Consider the following 21473-nt stretch of genomic DNA (forward strand, 5'->3'; position numbering starts at 1 on the left):
ACTGTGTACAGAGTTCCTGTGTATAATGTCACTGGTGATCACTGTATTACCTGTACCCTGCACTATATACAGAGCTCCTGCGTATAATGTCACCAGTGATCACTGTATTACCTGTACACTGACACTATATACAGAGCTTGTGTATAATGTCACTGGTGATCACTGTATTACCTGTATTCTGACACTATATAGAGAGCTCCTGTGTATAATGTCACTGGTGGTTACGGTATTACCTACACACCGACACTATATACAGAGCTCCTGTGCATAATGTCATTGGTGATCCCCGTATTACCTGTACACTGACACTATATGCAGAGCTCCTGTGTATAATGTCACTGGTGATCACTGTATTACCTGTACACTATATGCTGAGCTTATGTGTATAATGTCACTTGTGGTCGCTGTATTACCTGTATACTGACACTATATAGAGAGCTCCTGTGTATAATGTCACTGGTGGTCACGGTATTACCTACACACCGACACTATATACAGAGCTCCTGTGCATAATGTCATTGGTGATCCCCGTATTACCTGTACACTGACACTATATGCAGAGCTCCTGTGTATAATGTCACTGGTGATCACTGTATTACCTGTATACTATAAACAGAGCTCCTGTGTATAATGTCACTGGTGATCACTGTATTATCTGTCCACTGACACTATATACAGAGCTCCTGTGCATAAGTGCTGGTGATCACTGTATTACCTGTACACTGACACTATATAGAGAGCTCCTGTGTATAATGTCACTGGTGGTCACGGTATTACCTACACACCGACACTATATACAGAGCTCCTGTGCATAATGTCATTGGTGATCCCCCGTATTACCTGTGCACTGACACTATATGCAGAGCTCCTGTGTATAATGTCACTGGTGATCACTGTATTACCTGTATACTATAAACAGAGCTCCTGTGTATAAAGTAACTGGTGATCACTGTATTACCTGTACACTGACACTATATACAGAGCTCCTGTGTATAATGTCACCAGTGACCACTGTATTACCTGTACACTGACAGTATATACAGAGCTTGTGTATAATGTTATTGGTGGTAATAACAGTGTTGTTAGTATTGTGATTTGTATTCATGATCAGTATTGTAGTATTCAGTCACTAATATGTGGTCTGGTCACGGTGTGGTGGTATTTATCCCCTATATGTCGTATTATTCGGTCACTATGTGGTGGTAATTTGTGGTCTGGTCACGGTATGGCGGTATTTATCCCCTGTATGTGGCATTATTCGGTCACTATGTGGTGAAATATGTAGTCTTTTATGGTGTGGCGGTATGTCTCCTTGTATGTGGTATTATTTTGGTGCCTATATGCTGGTAATATGTAGTATTATTCAGTCACTATGTGATCTGTTCATGGTGTTGTGGTATTTCTTCCCTGTAATGGGGTATTATTGGTCTTGTATAGTAGATTGTGTTGTGTATGGCAGTCATCTGTTCTCTCTGATATTAATTAGGAAAATATTTTTTATTTCCATTAGAGATTAGATACTTGGATCACAGCGTCAGAGATGCACTTACAGGGGTTCTCCTGTGAAAAAAATAAATCACAGAATTAGTGATAACGTAATGATTGGTGGTGGTGGGGGGGTCTGACTGCTGGGACCCAGTCGGCAGAATGTGGAACTTTTATCCCCTTTAGACTGGAGCGGTATGTCCGATTTAACCACTGATCCATTCATTCACTCTGTGGCTGCGAGCGCTGCTCTTGTTTTTTTTTCTGGAAGCCCCCAAAGAGAATTAATGGAGCTGTGATCAGACATCTGAACTGCTGCTGCATTTTAAAATGAGGATAAGTATCCTGTCATGGATAAAACTTCCTCATTCTTCCGATTGGTGCAGTTTCTAATGGTCGGACTTAAGCGATCACCTATCCTGTCGAGCCCATGGATCGGTGATAACTTGTTTTAACCATAGAACATTAATGTAAAATACCATAATTGTACATTCCAGTTGTGGGGGCACACAGTAGATGTACAGCAGCCACCTGTGTTTTACAGTCGATGCTCCACTATAATGAGGATAACGGCTTACAGATATTTGCATATAGCTGTAGGGTGGGCCCCTAGAATCCATTCCCCTGGTGGGCTTCAGACACCCCAGTCCAATCCTGATACTAGTAATGTGTTTGTATCATTCAGTCTTCATCAAACCTTTGTTATCATATATCCATTTTTAGCAAACAAATCTCCCTGCTTGAAGAAACGTCAGAAACTGCTCAGTGCTAAACCTTCACCCACAATTTTTGTACCGGAATGTGATGAAAAGGGTAACTATCGACCTCAGCAGTCCCATGTCTACTCCTGGTGTGTGGATGAATATGGGGAAGAAATTTTTGCTTCCAGAACTTTCCCTGGAAAACCGCCAAAACCATGTGAAGCTTCTGGTAAGGATCTACTTTACCCTTCCATCCTCTCCCTGTGCATCGATGTTATTACAGGCAGTGATTACAGATATATCACTACACGGAGTCACTATAATGATTTATCACTGATACATTGTGACTATATAATTGTGTAATGTCATTGTTGGGCTCCTTGTCATTGTATGCTGAAGTGATAGAGAAGAAGGTGGATCTAAGCTCGGCCTACATCAGCTCTGATGGGCTGAGAAATATTTGATGAAAGTATGGTATGAAGGTCATCCTACAATATAGTCAGGAATATACAGATAATAACACCAATTCTTCTATATTTGTCTTATCAGGTGAAACGCTCTGCATAAAAGAACGTAATAAAGTGCTCAGCGCAACAGAACCTTTACTGGGAACCTTTGTACCGGACTGTGATGAAAATGGCTACTTTAGTCCTTTGCAGTTCCACGGCAGCACTGGATACAGTTGGTGTGTTACCAAGAATGGTGACGAGATAAAGGGTACAAGGACTGGACCGGGGCAGACACCCCCTACGTGTGAGGTACCAGGTGAGGAGCTACAGAGTATTTCAGGCATTAGCTGAGCCTCCAATCTACCATGTGATTCTGATGAACTAGCTAACATTAAGTACAGTGCATCTGCCACCAGCCGGGTCAGCACTCAACAATGCATTTCTGAAGTATTCCCTTAAAATATTTAGACAATAGGAGCTAAGTGAACCTAATAAATCTGTCTTTAAACTGTGAAGAGGAGGGATGATGGAGAGACGCAACATTTTCATGTTGTAACTTAGAAACTTTTATTTAAAGGGAATCTGTCAGTAAGATCAACCCTCCTAAACTGTCTATATGGGTATGTAGGTCATAGGAATCTGAATATAATGATACCTTGATATTTGCAATCCAATGTCTTATTCTGGAGAAATACACAATTACTTATGCTTAAATGAGCTTTTAAGATCTGAGGGCCGAACATTGATCTGCATGAGAATATGTCTCCAGAGCATATTGTATATGAGAGGGGGAATTACCACTGTGAGACATGGAGCTAACACAGAACAGTAGAACTGAAGTTTATCTAATAACAATTACAATTGCTGTAGCTCTCACAGCTCTGCTGTATTACAGCCTGGTCTGCCCGTGAGAAGGAAGCTGAAGCACTGATAGAATCCTGCAAATGTGTCAGGTAAAATCACACACAGCTCTACAGCAAGATCAGGAGAGCAGAGAGAAGCCATATCTCACACTGGTAACCCCTTTCATTTGCAAAAAATTCTGGAGGCAGACTCTCCGGGAAATCTGTGTCCTGTACATAGTTCCGAAAATCTCATTTACATATATAAAAAAAAATGTGGACTTCTCTGGAATAAAAAATCGGATTGCATATATCAAGGTATAATTTTGTTCAGCTTCCTATGATCTACATGCCAATATAGACGGCCCAGGAAGGTTGATCCTACTGACAGATTCACTTTAAAGAGTTTGTGAAGAGGAATTGTGCAGGAAATCTATCTAGTAGACAGGTTGGGACATCTACAACAAGTTCACTGGAAGCTCTGTTATGTCTGAACTATACATGGACAGCCTATTATATTCAGTGATTACAAGTTGATGCTTCTTTTCCTCCACAATTTGCCTTATGTGAACTAAATTGTTAAAACTTATCAATAAGAGTGCCAACTACATGTCATCTTGGAATCAGCTTGTCATCATGCACAACCCAATTATAGAGAACTGTTGTTCAGTTCTCCTGACATGTCTCTGAACTTTATGTTGTACTGTTCCTCTGTTACTCCTTCTCACAATGCATAACCAACTTGACAAATGGGTGTAACTCATTGTTGATAGTGTCACGAGTGGGTCATGTCCTAATGGGACCCATGGGGGATCTGGGTTATGAATGTCGCAATGCTTTATTGATCACAGTTCCTCCTTGGAGCCCATTTAACTATTACCTTGAATTGGAGTGGATTCACTGTCATTCAGTACTGAAGGGCTTAAAGGGAACCTGTCACCCCCAAAATCGAAGGTGAGCTAAGCCCACCAGCATCAGGGGCTTATCTACAGCATTCTGTAATGCTGTAGATAAGCCCCCGATGTATCCTGAAAGATGAGAAAAAGAGGTTAGATTATACTCACCCAGGGGCGGTCCCAGTTCTGTTCGGGTCCAATGGGCGTCGCGGTCCGGTCCGGGGCCTCCCATCTTCTTACGATGACGTCCTCTTCTTGTCTTCACGCTGCGGCTCCGGCTCCGGCATACTTTGTCTGCCCTGTTGAGGGCAGAGCAAAGTACTGCAGTGCGCAGGCGCTGGGCCTCTCTGACCCTTCCCGGCGTCTGTGCACTGCAGTACTTTGCTCTGCCCTCAACAGGGCAGAGCAAAGTACTCCTGAGTGAGTATAATCTAACCTCCTTTTCTCATCTTTCAGGATACATCGGGGGGCTTATCTACAGCATTCCAGAATGCTGTAGATAAGCCCCTGATGCCGGTGGGCTTAGCTCACCTTCGATTTTGGGGGTGACAGGTTCCCTTTAAGGACCTTTTCCCTTCTGGCTGTGAACTTGTAGTTTTAGAACATTTCCATCCACTATATAAACCCACTGCTATTCCTTGCCGGTTATAGATTTTCTATTCTGACCTCTTTGAAGGAATCTGTCTCTGGATAAGCTGTGGTGTTCTTTCCTGTTGCAGCAGCAAAGTTTCCTGTTGGAGAAGCTGGGGAGTGCTATTTGTTGTGTCTTTTCCTACCTGTTTGTCTTATCCCTCCTGGTGTTCCTGTCATGTTTGTGTAGTACGCTGGGCGTCCTTTCACCTCCACCTCCAACAGAGTACTTCCCTGAACACTATTACACTATCGACACTGATTAGACGGTGTCAGGCTTTGTAGGGACAGTCACTTATAACAAGGTGAATGGTAACACCAAGTTGTCCCTGTAATCATACATTTCCAGGAGAAACAAGAAAATAACCGCATAGAGGGATGCAAGCACTTAGTAACACACACATCAGAATAGCCTCTTTAAAGGAGTTTTCCCACAAAGTTAAGTTTAATCAACATTTTAATCAATAGATCTTTGAAAAATAATAAGTTCCACAACTAGATGCGTTTAAAAAAAATACCAAGATCTATTAATTAAACTGATGTCATAACACCGTCAAAGACTATGATTGGCAGTAGTTGTCCTGTGACCGTCCTTTGACATCCAGATGGTGCATTTATTGCTTCCGGAACTATTCCTGTCGACCTCAGATTTCTGTTCTGGATCTATGGGCCTGACAAAAGGTGAATATACTTCCTTTTGTTATTTTATAACAATATCTGCTAAAACAAAAAAATAGTTCTGGAGAATACGTTGTAAGGGAGTCTATGGGTATGTTTCCACGTTCAGGAAACGCTGCGTGTTTGACGCTGCTTAGAGCTGCCTTCCCGACATTTAACGTACTATCCCGTCGAGGTGGGGTGGGCCCCCATGACCGCCGACGGGATAGTACGTCATACGCGATCGGCCGCGCTCACGGGGGGAGCGCGGCCGATCGCGACCGGGTGTCGGCTGCATATCGCAGCTGACATCCGGCACTATGTGCCAGGAGCGGTCACGGACCGCCCCCGGCACATTAACCCCCGGCACACCGCGATCAAACATGATCGCGGTGTACCGGCGGTACAGGGAAGCATCGCGCAGGGAGGGGGCTCCCTGCGTGCTTCCCTGAGACGATCGGTACAAGGTGATGTACTCACCTCGTACCGAACGTCTTCTCCCTGCAGGCCCTGGATCCAAAATGGCCGAGGGGCTGTATCCGGGTCCTGCAGGGAGCACTTCCTGGTCGGAGCAGGCTGCAGATGAAAGCTGCAGCCTGCTCCGATGAAAGTATGATCGCCGATCTGATAGAGTGCTGTGCACACTATCAGATCTGCGATCTGTGATGTCCCCCCCTGGGACAAAGTAAAAAAGTAAAAAAAAAAATTTCCACATGTGTAAAAAAAAAAAAAAAAAAAAAATCCTAAATAAATAATAATAAAAAAAAAATATTATTCCCATGAATACATTTCTTTATCTAAAAAAAACAAACAAAAACAATAAAAGTACACATATTTAGTATCGCCGCGTCCGTAACGACCCAACCTATAAAACTGGCCCACTAGTTAACCCCTTCAGTAAACACCGTAAGAAAAAAAAAAAAAAAAACGAGGCAAAAAACAACGCTTTATTACCATACCGCCGAACAAAAAGTGGAATAACACGCGATCAAAAAGACGGATATAAATAACCATGTTACCGCTGAAAACGTCATCTTGTCCCGCAAAAAACGAGCCGCCATACAGCATCATCAGCAAAAAAATAAAAAAGTTATAGTCCTCAGAATAAAGCGATGCCAAAATAATTATTTTTTCTATAAAATAGTTTTTATCGTATAAAAGCGTCAAAACATAAAAAAATGATATAAATGAGGTATCGCTGTAATCGTACTGACCCGACGAATAAAACTGCTTTATCAATTTTACCAAGCGCAGAACGGTATAAACGCCTCTCCCAAAAGAAATTCATGAATAGCTGGTTTTTGGTTATTCTGCCTCACAAAAATCGGAATAAAAAGTGATAAAAAATGGTCACGTGTCCGAAAATGTTACCAATAAAAACGTCAACTCGTCCCGCAAAAAACAAGACCTCACATGACTCTGTGGACCAAAATGTGGAAAAATTATAGGTCTCAAAATGTGGAGACGCAAAAACTTTTTTGCTATAAAAAGCGTCTTTTAGTCTGGTTTCACACTTGCGTTTTTATCTGCATGCGTTTTTTAAAAAAAACACATGTGTGAAAAAATGCATGTAAACGCGGTAAAACGCATGCGTTTTTATAGAAAAACACAAGAAAACAAGAAAAAAACAAAAAACCCTAACCCTACCCCTAACCCTACCCCTAACCTGAAATACGTGGCACTGAAATACGTGGCACTGAAATATACGTTTATATACGTATATACGTATATAAGTGCCACGATATTTCAGTGGCCACGTATATAAGTGCCACGTATTTAAGTGCCACGTATTTAAGTGCCACGTATTTACGTGCCACGTATTTACGTGCCACGTATTTACGTGCCACGTATTTTTCAGTGCCTGAAATACGTGGCACTGAAATACGTGGCACTGAAATATCGTAGCACGGAAATATCGTGGCACTGAAATATCGTGGCACTGAAGTATTTACGTGCCATGTATTTTTCAGTGCCTGAAATACGTGGCACTGAAATACGTGGCACTGAAATACGTGGCACTGAAATATCGTGGCACTGAAATACGTGGCACTGAAATACGTGGCACTGAAATATCGTGGCACTGAAATACGTGGCACTTAAATACGTGGCACTTAAATACGTGGCACTTAAATACGTGGCTCTTAAATACGTGGCACTTATATACGTGGCACTTATATACGTGGCACTTATGACTGTCAGAAAATGTTCAGTAAACGGTTAGGGGTGAGGTTAGGGGTAGGGTTTCAGGCAGAATTGGGGAGTTTCCACTGTTCAGGCACATCAGGGGCTCTCCAAACGCGACATGGCGTCCAATCTCAATTCCAGCCAATTCTGCGTTGAAAAAGTAAAACAGTGCTCCTTCCCTTCCGAGCTCTCCCGTGCGTCCAAAAAGGGGTTTACCCCAACATATGGGGTATCAGCGTACTAGGGACAAATTGAACAACAACTTCTGGGGTCCAAGTTCTCTTGTTATCCTTGGGAAAATAAAAATTTGGGGGGCTAAAAATCATTTTTGTGGGAAAAAAAATATGTTTTATTTTCACGGCTCTGCGTTGTAAACTGTAGTGAAACACTTGGGGGTTCAAAGTTCTCACAACACATCTAGATAAGTTCCTTGTGGGGTCTAGTTTCCAATATGGGGTCACTTGTGGGGGGTTTGTACTGTTTGGGTACATCAGGGGCTCTGCAAATGCAACGTGACGCCTGCAGACCAATCCATTTAAGTCTGCATTCCAAATGGCGCTCCTTCGATTCCGAGCTCTGTCATGCGCCCAAACAGTGGTTCCCCCCCACATAGGGGGTATCAGCGTACTCAGGACAAATTGGACAACAACTTTTAGGGTCCAATTTATCCTGATACCCTTGTGAAAATACAAAACTGGGGGCTAAATTTCATTTTTGTGAAAAAAAAAAAAAATTATTTTCACGGCTCTGCGTTATAAACTGTAGTGAAACACTTGGGGGTTCAAAGTTCTCACAACACATCTAGATAAGTTCCTTGGGGGGTCTAGTTTCCAATATGGGGTCACTTGTGGGGGGTTTGTACTGTTTGGGTATATCAGGGGCTCTGCAAATGCAATGTGACGCCTGCAGACCAATCCATTTAAGTCTGCATTCCAAATGGCGCTCCTTCCCTTCCGAGCTCTGTCATGCGCCCAAACAGTGGGTCCCCCCCACATAGGGGGTATCAGCGTACTCAGGACAAATTGGACAACAACTTTTAGGGTCCAATTTATCCTGATACCCTTGTGAAAATACAAAACTGGGGGCTAAAAAATCATTTTTGTGAAAAAAAAAATAATTTTTATTTTCACGGCTCTGCGTTATAAACTGTAGTGAAACACTTGTGGGTTCAAAGTTCTCACAACACATCTAGATAAGTTCCTTGGGGGGTCTAGTTTCCAATATGGGGTCACTTGTGGGGGGTTTGTACTGTTTGGGTACATCAGGGGCTCTGCAAATGCAACGTGACACCTGCAGACCAATCCATTTAAGTCTGCATTCCAAATGGCGCTCCTTCCCTTCCGAGCTCTGTCATGCGCCCAAACAGTGGTCCCCCCCCACAAATGGGGTATCAGCGTACTTCAGACAAATTGGACAACAACTTTTGGGGTCCAATTTATCCTGATACCCTTGTGAAAATACAAAACTGGGGGCTAAAAAATCATTTTTGTGAAAAAAAAAATAATTTTTATTTTCACGGCTCTGCGTTATAAACTATAGTGAAACACTTGGGGGTTCAAAGCTCTCAAAACACATCTAGATAAGTTCCTTAGGGGGTCTACTTTCCAAAATGGTGTCACTTGTGGGGGGGTTTAATGTTTAGGCACATCAGGGGCTCTCCAAACGCAACATGGCATCCCATCTTAATTCCAGTCAATTTTGCATTGAAAAGTAAAATAGCGCTTCTTCCCTTCTGAGCTCTGCTATGCGCCCAAACAATGGTTTACACCCACATATGGGGTATCGTCGTACTCAGGACAAATTGCACAACGTTTGTGGTCTAATTTCTTCTCTTACCCTTGGGGAAATAAAAAAATGGGGGTGAAAAGATCATTTTTGTGAAAAAATATGATTTTTTATTTTTACGGCTCTGTATTATAAACTTCTGTGAAGCACTTGTTGGGTCAAAGTGCTCAACACACATCTAGATAAGTTCCTTAAGGGGTCTACTTTCCAAAATGGTGTCACTCGTGGGGGGGTTTCAATGTTTAGGCACATTAGGGGCTCTCCAAACGCAACATGGCGTCCCATCTCAATTCCAGTCAATTTTGCATTGAAAAGTCAAATGGCGCTCCTTCCCTTCTGAGCTCTGCCCTGCGCCCAAACAATGGTTTACACCCACATATGGGGTATCAGTGTACTCAGGACAAATTGCACAACAATTTTTGGGGTCCAATTTCTTCTCTTACCCTTGGGAAAATAAAAAATTGGGGGTGAAAAGATCATTTTTGTGAAAAAATATGATTTTTTATTTTTACGGCTCTGCATTATAAACTTCTGTAAAGCACTTGTTGGGTCAAAGTGCTCACCACACATCTAGATAAGTTCCTTCGGGGGTTTACTGTCATGATCTCCATGGCCAGAGAACTAGCATAAGCCTTTATAGGAACAAGCTCTTGGAAGATGTAACTGTACTGACCATGAACTAAAACTACCGCATCATCTAGAAGTAGCCAGGTAGCATGTCCTACTTTTTATCCCTATATGCCCAGCGCCGGCCGGAGAACTAAATAATGCTAGCAGAGGGAAATATAAGACCTGACTCACCTCTAGAAAGATGCCCCAAAAGGAGACAGAAGCCCCCCACATATATTGGCGGTGAAATGAGATGAAACAACAAACGCAGCAGGAAAATAGTTTTAGCAAATTTGAGGTCCGCTTGCTAGATAGCAGAAGACAGAAAGCATACTTTCATGGTCAGTAGGAAACCCTAACAAAACACATCCAGAAATTACTTTAGGACTCTGACATTAACTCATAATACCAGAGTGGCAATTCCTGATCAACAAGAGCTTTCCAGACACAGTAACGAAACTGCAGCTGTGAACTGGAACCAAAATACAAAAACAAAACATGGACGAATGTCCAACTTATCTAGTAGATGTCTGGGAGCAGGAACAAGCACAGAGAGGCTTCTGATAACATTGTTGACCGGCAAGCATCTAACAGAGAAGCCAGGTTATATAGCGACACCCAGATCTAATCAGAACAGGTGAACAGGGAAGATGATGTCACAAGTTCAATTCCACCAGTAGCCACCGGGGGAGCCCAGAATCCAAATTCACAACAGTACCCCCCCCTCAAGGAGGGGGCACCGAACCCTCACCAGAACCACCAGGGCGATCAGGATGGGCCCTATGAAAGGCACGAACCAGATCAGAGGCATGAACATCAGATGCAGTGACCCAAGAATTATCCTCCTGGCCGTATCCCTTCCACTTGACCAGATACTGGAGTCTCCGTCTGGAAACACGGGAGTCTAAGATTTTTTCCACAACGTACTCCAACTCACCCTCAACCAACACCGGAGCAGGAGGCTCAACGGAAGGCACAACCGGTGCCTCATACCTGCGCAATAACGACCGATGGAAAACGTTATGAATAGAAAAGGATGCAGGGAGGTCCAAACGGAAGGAAACAGGGTTAAGAATCTCCAATATTTTATACGGACCGATGAACCGAGGCTTAAACTTAGGAGATGAGACCTTCATAGGGACAAAACGAGAAGACAACCACACCAAATCTCCAACACAAAGCCGAGGACCAACACGACGGTGACGGTTGGCAAAAAGCTGAGTCTTCTCCTGGGACAACTTTAAATTGTCCATCACCTGCCCCCAGATATGATGCAATCTCTCCACCACCGCATCCACTCCAGGACAATCCGAGGATTCCATCTGACCGGAGGAAAATCGAGGGTGGAACCCCGAATTACAGAAAAACGGGGACACCAAAGTGGCAGAGCTGGCCCGATTATTGAGGGCGAACTCCGCCAATGGCAAAAAAGCAACCCAATCATCCTGGTCAGCAGACACAAAACACCTCAGATATGACTCCAGGGTCTGATTAGTCCGCTCGGTCTGGCCATTAGTCTGAGGGTGAAAAGCAGACGAAAAAGACAAATCTATGCCCATCCTAGCACAGAATGCCCGCCAAAATCTAGACACGAATTGGGTTCCTCTGTCAGAAACGATATTCTCAGGAATACCATGCAAACGAACAACATTTTGAAAAAACAGGGGCACCAACTCGGAAGAAGAAGGCAATTTGGGCAGGGGAACCAAATGGACCATCTTAGAAAAACGGTCACACACCACCCAGATGACAGACATCTTCTGAGAAACAGGCAGATCTGAAATAAAATCCATCGAGATGTGTGTCCAAGGCCTCTTAGGAATAGGCAAGGGCAACAATAATCCACTAGCCCGAGAACAACAAGGCTTGGCCCGAGCACAAACGTCACAAGACTGCACAAAGCCTCGCACATCCCGTGACAGGGAAGGCCACCAGAAGGATCTTGCCACCAAATCCCTGGTACCAAAAATTCCAGGATGACCTGCCAATGCAGAAGAATGTACCTCAGAGATGACTCTACTGGTCCAATCATCAGGAACAAACAACCTATCAGGCGGACAACGATCCGGTCTATCCGCCTGAAACTCCTGCAAGGCCCGCCGCAGGTCTGGAGAAACGGCTGACAAGATAACTCCCTCCTTAAGAATACCTGTGGGGTCAGAGTTGCCGGGTGAATCAGGCTCAAAACTCCTAGAAAGGGCATCCGCCTTAACATTCTTAGAACCCGGTAGGTACGATACCACAAAATTAAACCGAGAGAAAAATAATGACCAGCGCGCCTGTCTAGGATTCAGGCGCCTGGCGGTCTCAAGATAGATCAAATTTTTGTGGTCAGTCAATACCACCACCTGATGTCTGGCCCCCTCGAGCCAATGGCGCCACTCCTCAAACGCCCACTTCATGGCCAAAAGCTCCCGATTCCCAACATCATAATTCCGCTCAGCGGGCGAAAATTTACGGGAAAAGAAGGCACAAGGCCTCATCACGGCGCAGTCAGAACTTTTCTGCGACAACACTGCCCCAGCCCCGATCTCAGACGCGTCGACCTCAACCTGAAAAGGAAGAGTCACATCAGGCTGACGCAACACAGGGGCAGAAGAAAAACGGCGCTTAAGCTCCTGAAAGGCCTCCACAGCATCAGGGGACCAATTAGCAACATCAGCACCCTGTCTAGTCAAATCGGTCAATGGCTTAACGACATCCGAAAAACCAGAAATAAATCGACGGTAAAAGTTGGCAAAGCCCAAAAATTTCTGAAGACTTTTAAGAGAAGAGGGCTGCGTCCAATCACAAATAGCTTGAACCTTGACAGGATCCATCTCAATGGAAGAGGGAGAAAAAATATATCCCAAAAAGGAAATTCTCTGAACCCCAAAAACGCACTTAGAACCCTTGACACACAGAGAATTAGACCGCAAAACCTGAAAAACCCTCTTAACTTGCCGGACATGAGAGTCCCAATCATCCGAAAAAATCAGAATATCATCCAGATACACTATCATAAATTTATCCAAAAAATCGCGGAAAATATCATGCATAAAGGACTGGAAGACTGAAGGGGCATTAGAAAGACCAAAAGGCATCACCAAATACTCAAAGTGGCCCTCGGGCGTATTAAATGCGGTTTTCCACTCATCCCCCTGCCTGATCCGCACCAAATTATACGCCCCACGGAGATCAATCTTAGAGAACCACTTGGCCCCCTTTATGCGAGCAAACAAATCAGTCAGCAACGGCAATGGGTATTGATATTTAACCGTGATTTTATTCAAAAGCCGATAATCAATACATGGTCTCAAAGAGCCGTCTTTTTTTGACACAAAGAAAAAACCGGCTCCTAAGGGAGATGACGATGGACGAATATGTCCCTTTTCCAAGGACTCCTTTATATATTCTCGCATAGCAGTATGTTCAGGCACAGACAGATTAAATAAACGACCCTTTGGGTATTTACTACCCGGAATTAAATCTATAGCACAATCGCACTCACGGTGCGGAGGTAGTGAACCCAGCTTGGGTTCTTCAAAGACGTCACGATAATCAGACAGGAACTCAGGGATTTCAGAGGGGATAGATGATGAAATGGACACCAAAGGTACGTCCCCATGAGTCCCCTTACATCCCCAGCTCAACACAGACATAGCTCTCCAGTCAAGGACTGGGTTGTGAGACTGCAGCCATGGCAATCCCAGCACCAAATCATCATGTAGATTATACAGCACCAGAAAACGAATAGTCTCCTGGTGATCCGGATTAATACACATAGTCACTTGTGTCCAGTATTGTGGTTTATTATTAGCCAATGGGGTGGAGTCAATCCCCCTCAGAGGAATAAGAGTCTCCAAAGGCTCTAAATCATACCCACAACGATTGGCAAAGGACCAATCCATAAGACTCAAAGCGGCGCCAGAGTCGATATAGGCGTCCGTAGTAATAGATGACAAAGAGCAAATCAGGGTCACAGACAAAATAAATTTAGACTGTAAAGTGCCAATGGAAACGGATTTATCAAGCTTTTTAGTACGCTTAGAGCATGCTGATATAACATGAGTAGAATCCCCACAATAGAAACACAACCCATTTTTCCGTCTAAAATTCTGCCGCTCGCTTCTGGACAGAATTCTATCACACTGCATGTTTTCTGGCGTCTTCTCAGTGGACACCGCCAGATGATGCACTGGTTTGCGCTCCCGCAGACGCCTATCGATCTGAATGGCCATTGTCATGGACTCATTCAGACCTGCAGGCACAGGGAACCCCACCATAACATCCTTAATGGCATCAGAAAGACCCTCTCTGAAAGTAGCCGCCAAGGCACACTCATTCCACTGAGTAAGCACAGACCATTTACGGAATTTTTGGCAGTAAATTTCAGCTTCATCTTGCCCCTGCGATAGGGACATCAAAGTTTTTTCTGCCTGAAGTTCCAAATGAGGTTCCTCATAAAGCAAGCCTAAGGCCAGAAAAAACGCATCCACATTGCGCAACGCAGGATCCCCTGGTGCCAATGCAAAAGCCCAGTCTTGAGGGTCGCCGCGGAGCAAGGAAATCACAATCCCAACCTGCTGTGCAGGGTCTCCAGCAGAACGAGATTTCAGGGACAAAAATAGCTTACAATTATTTCTAAAATTCTGAAAGCTAGATCTATTCCCTGAGAAGAATTCCGGCAAAGGAATTCTCGGCTCAGATACCGGAGCCTGAATAATAAAATCTTGCAAATTTTGTACTTTCGTGGTGAGATTATTCAAACCAGCAGTTACACTCTGAAGATCCATTATTAACAGGTGAACACAAAGCCATTCAAAGATTATAAGGAGAGAGAAAAAAAAAGAAAGACTGCAGCATAGACAGACTGGCAAGTGATCCAATTAAGAGCACAGAGAAAAAAAAAAAAAAAAAAAACTCTCAGCAGACTTCTTATTTCTCTCCTTTCTCAGCCAAGGATTTTAACCCTTTAACTGGCCGGTCAAACTGTCATGATCTCCATGGCCAGAGAACTAGCATAAGCCTTTATAGGAACAAGCTCTTGGAAGATGTAACTGTACTGACCATGAACTAAAACTACCGCATCATCTAGAAGTAGCCAGGTAGCATGTCCTACTTTTTATCCCTATATGCCCAGCGCCGGCCGGAGAACTAAATAATGCTAGCAGAGGGAAATATAAGACCTGACTCACCTCTAGAAAGATGCCCCAAAAGGAGACAGAAGCCCCCCACATATATTGGCGGTGAAATGAGATGAAACAACAAACGCAGCAGGAAAATAGTTTTAGCAAATTTGAGGTCCGCTTGCTAGATAGCAGAAGACAGAAAGCATACTTTCATGGTCAGTAGGAAACCCTAACAAAACACATCCAGAAATTACTTTAGGACTCTGACATTAACTCATAATACCAGAGTGGCAATTCCTGATCAACAAGAGCTTTCCAGACACAGTAACGAAACTGCAGCTGTGAACTGGAACCAAAATACAAAAACAAAACATGGACGAATGTCCAACTTATCTAGTAGATGTCTGGGAGCAGGAACAAGCACAGAGAGGCTTCTGATAACATTGTTGACCAGCAAGCATCTAACAGAGAAGCCAGGTTATATAGCGACACCCAGATCTAATCAGAACAGGTGAACAGGGAAGATGATGTCACAAGTTCAATTCCACCAGTAGCCACCGGGGGAGCCCAGAATCCAAATTCACAACAGTCTACTTTCCAAAATGGTGTCACTTGTTAGGGGTTTCAATGTTTAGGCACATCAAGGGCTCTCTAAATGCAACATGGCGTCCCATCTCAATTCCAGTCAATTTTGCATTGAAAAGTCAAATGGCGCTCCTTCCCTTCCGAGCTCTGCCCTGCGCCCAAACAATGGTTTACACCCACATATGGGGTATCAGCGTACTCAGGACAAATTGCACAACAATTTTTGGGGTCCAATTTCTTCTCTCACCCTTGGGAAAATAAAAAATTGGGGGTGAAAAAATCATTTTTGTGAAAAAATATGATTTTTTATTTTTACGGCTCTGCATTATAAACTTCTGTAAAGCACTTGTTGGGTCAAAGTGCTCACCACACATCTAGATAAGTTCCTTAGGGCGTCTACTTTCCAAAATGGTGTCACTTGTTAGGGGTTTCAATGTTTAGGCACATCAGGGGCTCTCCAAATGCAACATGGCGTCCCATCTCAATTCCAGTCAATTTTGCATTGAAAAGTCAAATGGCGCTCCTTTGCTTCCAAGCTCTGCCATGCGCCCAAACTGTGGTTTACCCCCACATATGGGGTGTCAGCGTACTCAGGACAAATTGTACAACAACTTTTGGGGTCTATTTTCTCCTGTTACCCTTGGTAAAATAAAACAAATTGGAGCTGAAATAAATTTTGTGTGAAAAAAAGTTAAATGTTCATTTTTATTTAAACATTCCAAAAATTCCTGTGAAACACCTGAAGGGTTAATAAACTTCTTGAAAGTGGTTTTGAGTACCTTGAGGGGTGCAGTTTTTAGAATGGTGTCACACTTGGGTATTTTCTATCATATAGACCCGTCAAAATGACTTCAAATGAGATGTGGTCCCTAAAAAAAAATGGTGTTGTAAAAATGAGAAATTGCTGGTCAACTTTTAACCCTTATAACTCCGTCACAAAAAAAAATTTTGGTTCCAAAATTGTGCTGATGTAAAGTAGACATGTGGGAAATGTTATTTATTAAGTATTTTGTGTGACATATGTCTGTGATTTAAGGGCATAAAAATTCAAAGTTGGAAAATTGCGAAATTTTCAAAATTTTCGCCAAATATTCGTTTTTTTCACAAATAAACGCAAGTTATATCGAAGAAATTTTACCACTAACATGAAGTACAATATGTCACGAGAAAACAGTGTCAGAATCGCCAAGATCCGTTGAAGCGTTCCAGAGTTATAACCTCATAAAGGGACAGTGGTCAGAATTGTAAAAATTGGCCCGGTCATTAACGTGCAAACCACCCTTGGGGGTGAAGGGGTTAAAATACTTTTTTCTGGATGTGTTTTTATTTTTTTTAACCCTTTCACTACCCTTGGATTAATAATGGATAGGCTTCTTATTGACGCCTCTCCGTTATTAACCAGGCTTAATGTCACCTTACAATAGCAAGGTGACATTAACCCCTTATTACCCCATATCCCACCGCTACAGGGGAGTGGGAAGAGAGGGGCTAAGTGCAGGAATTGGCGCATCTTACAGATGCGCCATTTCTGGGGTGGCTGGGGGCTCGTATTTGTAGCCGGGGGGGGGGGGGGCAATAACCATGGCCCCTCTCTAGGCTATGAATATCAGCCCACAGCTGTCTGCGTAGCCTTTCTTGCTATAAAATATAGGGGGACCCCACATCATTTTTTTTGGGGGGGGGGACCCCTTAATTTAATAGCCAGTAAAGGCTATGCCGACAGCTGCGGGCTGATATTCATAGCCTAGAGAGGGGCCATGGGTATTACCCCCTTTCCAGGCTACAAATATTGGACCCCAGCCGTCAGCTTTCCCCCTCTGGTGCGAAAATTGCGCGGGAGCCCACGCCATTTTTTTCCCGTTTTTTTAAATTAAACGTTCATTTATAAACATCGGTCTTGCTATTACATATCTACTAGATGGTGGCCTGATTCTAACACATTGGGTATTCTAGAATATGTATGTATGTAGGTATGTGCGTCGCGCTGTGAGTGGGGGTTAAATTCCGCGCCAATATCGCTGATTGGTCTCGGCTGGCCGCGTAGTATATAGCACAGCCACGTAGTATATAACACAGCGATGTACTATATAGCACAGCCCACGTAGTATATAACACAGTCCACGCAGTATATAACACTGCCCACACAGTATATAACACTGCCCACGTAGTACATAGCAGCCAGGCAGTATATAGCACAGCCCACGTAATATATAGCACAGCCCACGTAGTGTATAGCACAGCCACGTAGAATATAACAGCCACGTAGTATATAGCACAGCCCACGCAGTATACAGCAGTGTGGGCACCATATCACTGTGAAAAAAATAATTAAAATAAAAAATAGTTATATACTCCCCTTCCGTCGTCGACTGAAGCTGTCCCGCTCCTTGCGATGCGGCTGGCAGCTTCCGTTCCCAGAGTTGCATTGCAAAATTACCCAGATGACTTAGCGGTCTCGCGAGACCGCTAAGTCATCTGGGTAATTTCGCAATGCATCTCTGGGAATGGAAGCTGCTGAGAGCATCGGGAGGAGCGGGAAAGCTGCGGAGGCAACAGAAGGTCAGAATAGCATGATTTTTTATTTTTTTTATTATTTTTAACATTATCTCTTTTTACTATTGATGCTGCATAGCCAACATCATTAGTAAAAAGTTGGTCTGGGATGGGGCGACACACTGGTGCTGACTGGAGGGGAGTAGGGAGGGGGCACTGACTGGAGGAGAGTAGGGAGTGGCCAATTCGCGGCCGGACTAAGCCTGTCGCTGATTGGAATCAGTGACTCGGGATTTCCGCTACAGACAGAAAGACAGACAGACAAACAGACGGAAGTACCCCTTAGATGATTATATAGATAGATGGATAATCTATCTATAGATATATTTATAGATAGATAGATATATAGATACATAGATATACTAAACATTGGGCTTGGTATTATCTATCTATTATCTATCTATTTATCTATCTATGTATCTATCTATCGATAAAAACACATGAAAAACGCTTCAAAAAAGCATGAAAAACGCAGGTAACCTGCCAGTTACCTCAGGTGCAGATTTGGTGCAGATTTTACCTGCGTCAACTCCTGATCAAATCCTGATGCAATCCTGAATGTGGACACATACCCTATGACCTAGTTTTGGCTACTTAATCTGAGAGCAGCAAAATGTAGAGACAGAGATCCTGATTCCAGCGATGTGTCACTTACTAGGCTGCTTAATATCACAGTTTTATCAGCAGATTATCACTAGACGACTAGTAACCCTGCAGCCACGCAGTCCTCTATAGACACTTTTACAACTAGAGCAAAGACATAATGAGGCTTAATATAGAATGCACTTTGTATTCAATGTATGACAATATTTTTGTGCATATTGGCCCAGACTCGACCCTCGGTAATTGTAAGATGTGAACAGAAAAAGAAGAGAAACCGAAATTGTGGTCAATGGTGCAAAAGGAAATATTTATTTATTAGAATGTGCAATGGTTTATGCAACAGATTGCTAAACAGAAAGGCTCATATCATATTGCAATGTCATAAAAACAAATAAAAATAGTATATAATGCTGCTGTACACATGATAATAATAATAATCTTTATTTTTATATAGCGCTAACATATTCCGCAGCGCTTTACAGTTTGCATACATTATCATCATCGCTGTCCCCGATGGGGCTCACAATCTAAATTCCCTATCAGTAAGTCTTTGGAATGTGGGAGGAAACCGGAGACCCCGGAGGAAACCCACGCAAATACGGGGAGAACATACAAACTCCTTGCAGATGTTGTCCAAGGTGGGATTAGAACCCAGGACTCCAGCTGTGCAAGGCTGCAGTACTAACCACTGAGCCACCGTGCTGCCCTAACATGATCAAAACTTACCGAAAAAAGGGTGTATAAAATATAAAAATCTGACTATAAGACCCACCGCCATTTATTAAAGAAAATTTCTGAATTTTCCACTACAAAATTTGGGGTGCAACTTACAGTCCGTAAAATACTGTACATTTTAAACATATTACTCATACTATGCTTTGATTACAGCTGTTCTTTTGCCTTTTTGTTTCCTTTTGGATTTGCACATCCATCATACAATTTTGCACATTATATTTTATACACCTTTTTGTGGGTAATTTTTGATCATCATGTGTACAGCAGCATTATATACTATTTTTATTTGTTTTTATGATATTGCAATATGATATGCGCCTTTCTGTTTATCAGTCTGTTGCATAAATGACTGCACATTGTAGTCATGAGTGTTGTATAACCCCGCCATACCACTGATTGGCAGCTTTCTACTTACAGCAGCAGAGAATACGAAGCTCAGCATTCAGAGAACTGCTGGATCTCCAGCAGCCCTGTCAGTGAACGGCTGGAATCTCGGTCTCTGCCCCTATAAATTTGCTGCTCTCAGATGGGGTAGAAAAACATGATAACTGATTCCGTCTAAATAATATCCAGAGCCGTATTTTCAGATCCCAATCCAAATATGCAATGAATGCCACATGAAAGGCAATAAAGGGTGAAAGTTTATAATATGTAGGGGGCTTTTGAAATTATATGTCTGTCTACCTATCTATCGATATAAAATTGCTTTAATAGAAAGCTAGCTTTAAATAACATAGAGAATGACAGTATGTAAAAGATTATGTTAAAAACGCATTGCACACATATGACATACAGATGCTAGGTGAGGAAAATCGCATTGTACTCGCATGACACCCGTCCGACTTTTTTGCATCAACATCGGAGCGATTTTTTTTTTTTATATACGATGGTGTGTCTTCAGCCTTAGAAGCAATGCGACAGTGCGAAAGACTCAAAGGCCCTGATTCACCCATTGTGGATTGTTTTAGCACTTTTCTTCTTTTTCTTGAGGTATTCATTGCCCTTTTTTGTTCCAAATTCTTCACTTATTTGCATAAAGTAATAAATTGCCTTTATGTTTGTCTTTAACCTTTTTTTGTAAGTTTTTAGTGAAAAAAGTCACACATTTCTCAAAAATTGTGCAAAATATTTCTGGAGTAGATAACTCCAGGAGGGGACTTGAGTACGTTTGCACCAAAAATGTGCAACTTTTCTGAAAGTTGCAAATGATGAATTAGGCAAACAACGCATAGAAAAGTTATTTTAACCTCTTACTGATATCTGACATATAGACAGTGGCATTTATGACAATCTATGACCGAGACATTTAACACTCCCCTTATTCCGTCAATCCACCAGCATGCCCATGAAATGATTGTGTGGCGCTGATGAGTTGCCAAGGCAGCTGATTGTCTGCTGAAGATTCTTCTGTGAAAGACAGCCTGTTCCTGATGCACTGCTTTGTATAGCACAAGCGATCAGAAGATCACAGCTAGTGATGAGCGAGTGTGTTCGTTACTCAAGATTTCCGAGCATGCTCCGGTGTTCTCCAAGTATTTTGGGCGTGCGCTTATATTATGCTTGTGTCGCCGCAGCAGCATGATTTGCAGCTGTTAGACACCCTGAACACATGCAGGGATGCCTGTTTGTTAGGGAACCCCCACATGTA

General features: G+C 42.9%; 1 protein-coding gene across 7 annotated transcripts in view; it reads left to right on the top strand.

The window, feature by feature from the left end:
• LOC143808502 (saxiphilin-like) overlaps window positions 1-21473 on the top strand; it is a 119521-nt gene that overhangs the window by 31921 nt on the left and 66127 nt on the right. For 4 of the 7 annotated variants that reach the window (XM_077291239.1, XM_077291243.1, XM_077291241.1 and 1 more), the window contains 2 exons: window positions 2209-2415; window positions 2736-2951. The exons of 1 other annotated variant lie outside the window; for it this stretch is intronic. In XM_077291239.1, the coding sequence (XP_077147354.1) occupies window positions 2209-2415; window positions 2736-2951 (423 nt within the window). The remainder of the gene's footprint in view (window positions 1-2208; window positions 2416-2735; window positions 2952-21473) is intronic. 2 more of the 7 variants (XM_077291240.1, XM_077291245.1) reach the window with 1 other exon arrangement.

The sequence above is a fragment of the Ranitomeya variabilis genome, chromosome 2, assembly GCF_051348905.1.
Source record: "Ranitomeya variabilis isolate aRanVar5 chromosome 2, aRanVar5.hap1, whole genome shotgun sequence".
In the NCBI taxonomy this organism is placed as follows: Eukaryota; Metazoa; Chordata; class Amphibia; order Anura; family Dendrobatidae; genus Ranitomeya; species Ranitomeya variabilis.